This window comes from Antrostomus carolinensis, unplaced genomic scaffold, assembly GCF_000700745.2.
Source record: "Antrostomus carolinensis isolate BGI_N321 unplaced genomic scaffold, ASM70074v2 scaffold39751, whole genome shotgun sequence".
Taxonomy (NCBI): Eukaryota; Metazoa; Chordata; class Aves; order Caprimulgiformes; family Caprimulgidae; genus Antrostomus; species Antrostomus carolinensis.
In genome coordinates this window covers 1-323 of record NW_010294174.1, presented here as the reverse complement: position 1 = coordinate 323, position 323 = coordinate 1, and the positions used below count along the sequence as shown (strand labels likewise).

At 67.2% G+C, this 323-nt stretch overlaps 1 protein-coding gene across 1 annotated transcript in view; it reads right to left on the bottom strand.

Annotated features, from left to right (window-relative positions):
- LOC104532355 (ADP-ribosylation factor-like protein 10) overlaps window positions 1–319 on the bottom strand; it is a gene marked incomplete at its 5' end in the record, with an annotated part of 1,046 nt that extends 727 nt beyond the window's left edge. The window contains 2 exons of the mRNA XM_029087357.1: window positions 4–65; window positions 277–319. Of these exons, the coding sequence (XP_028943190.1) occupies window positions 4–65; window positions 277–319 (105 nt within the window). The remainder of the gene's footprint in view (window positions 1–3; window positions 66–276) is intronic.
- Window positions 320–323: the final 4 nt, after the last annotated feature.

Sequence of the window (323 nt, the reverse complement as noted above, 5' to 3'; positions counted from 1 at the left end):
CACCAGCACGTGGGCATGGCTCAGGTAGTGGCGCCAGTATGATCGCAGGTTCTGGCTCCCACCCACTGTGGGAGATGGGCAGGATCAGGTACCAGCGTGGGGGTGAGCGGGGGCTGCACCTCCTCACAGCACCCCGGGGAACCAGACCTCCTGCTGCCAGGGATGTTCCCACCCCCTGGGATGCTCTGCACCCCCAGCCCAGTGCTGGCAGTTGGGGGTCCCTTGGGCTGTGCATGCTCAGATCTGGGGGCCGCGGTGGGGTCAGGCCAGCCTTACCCTCCAGCAGATCCACCTCCAGCCCCTTGACGCAGAGCCGGGCAGAG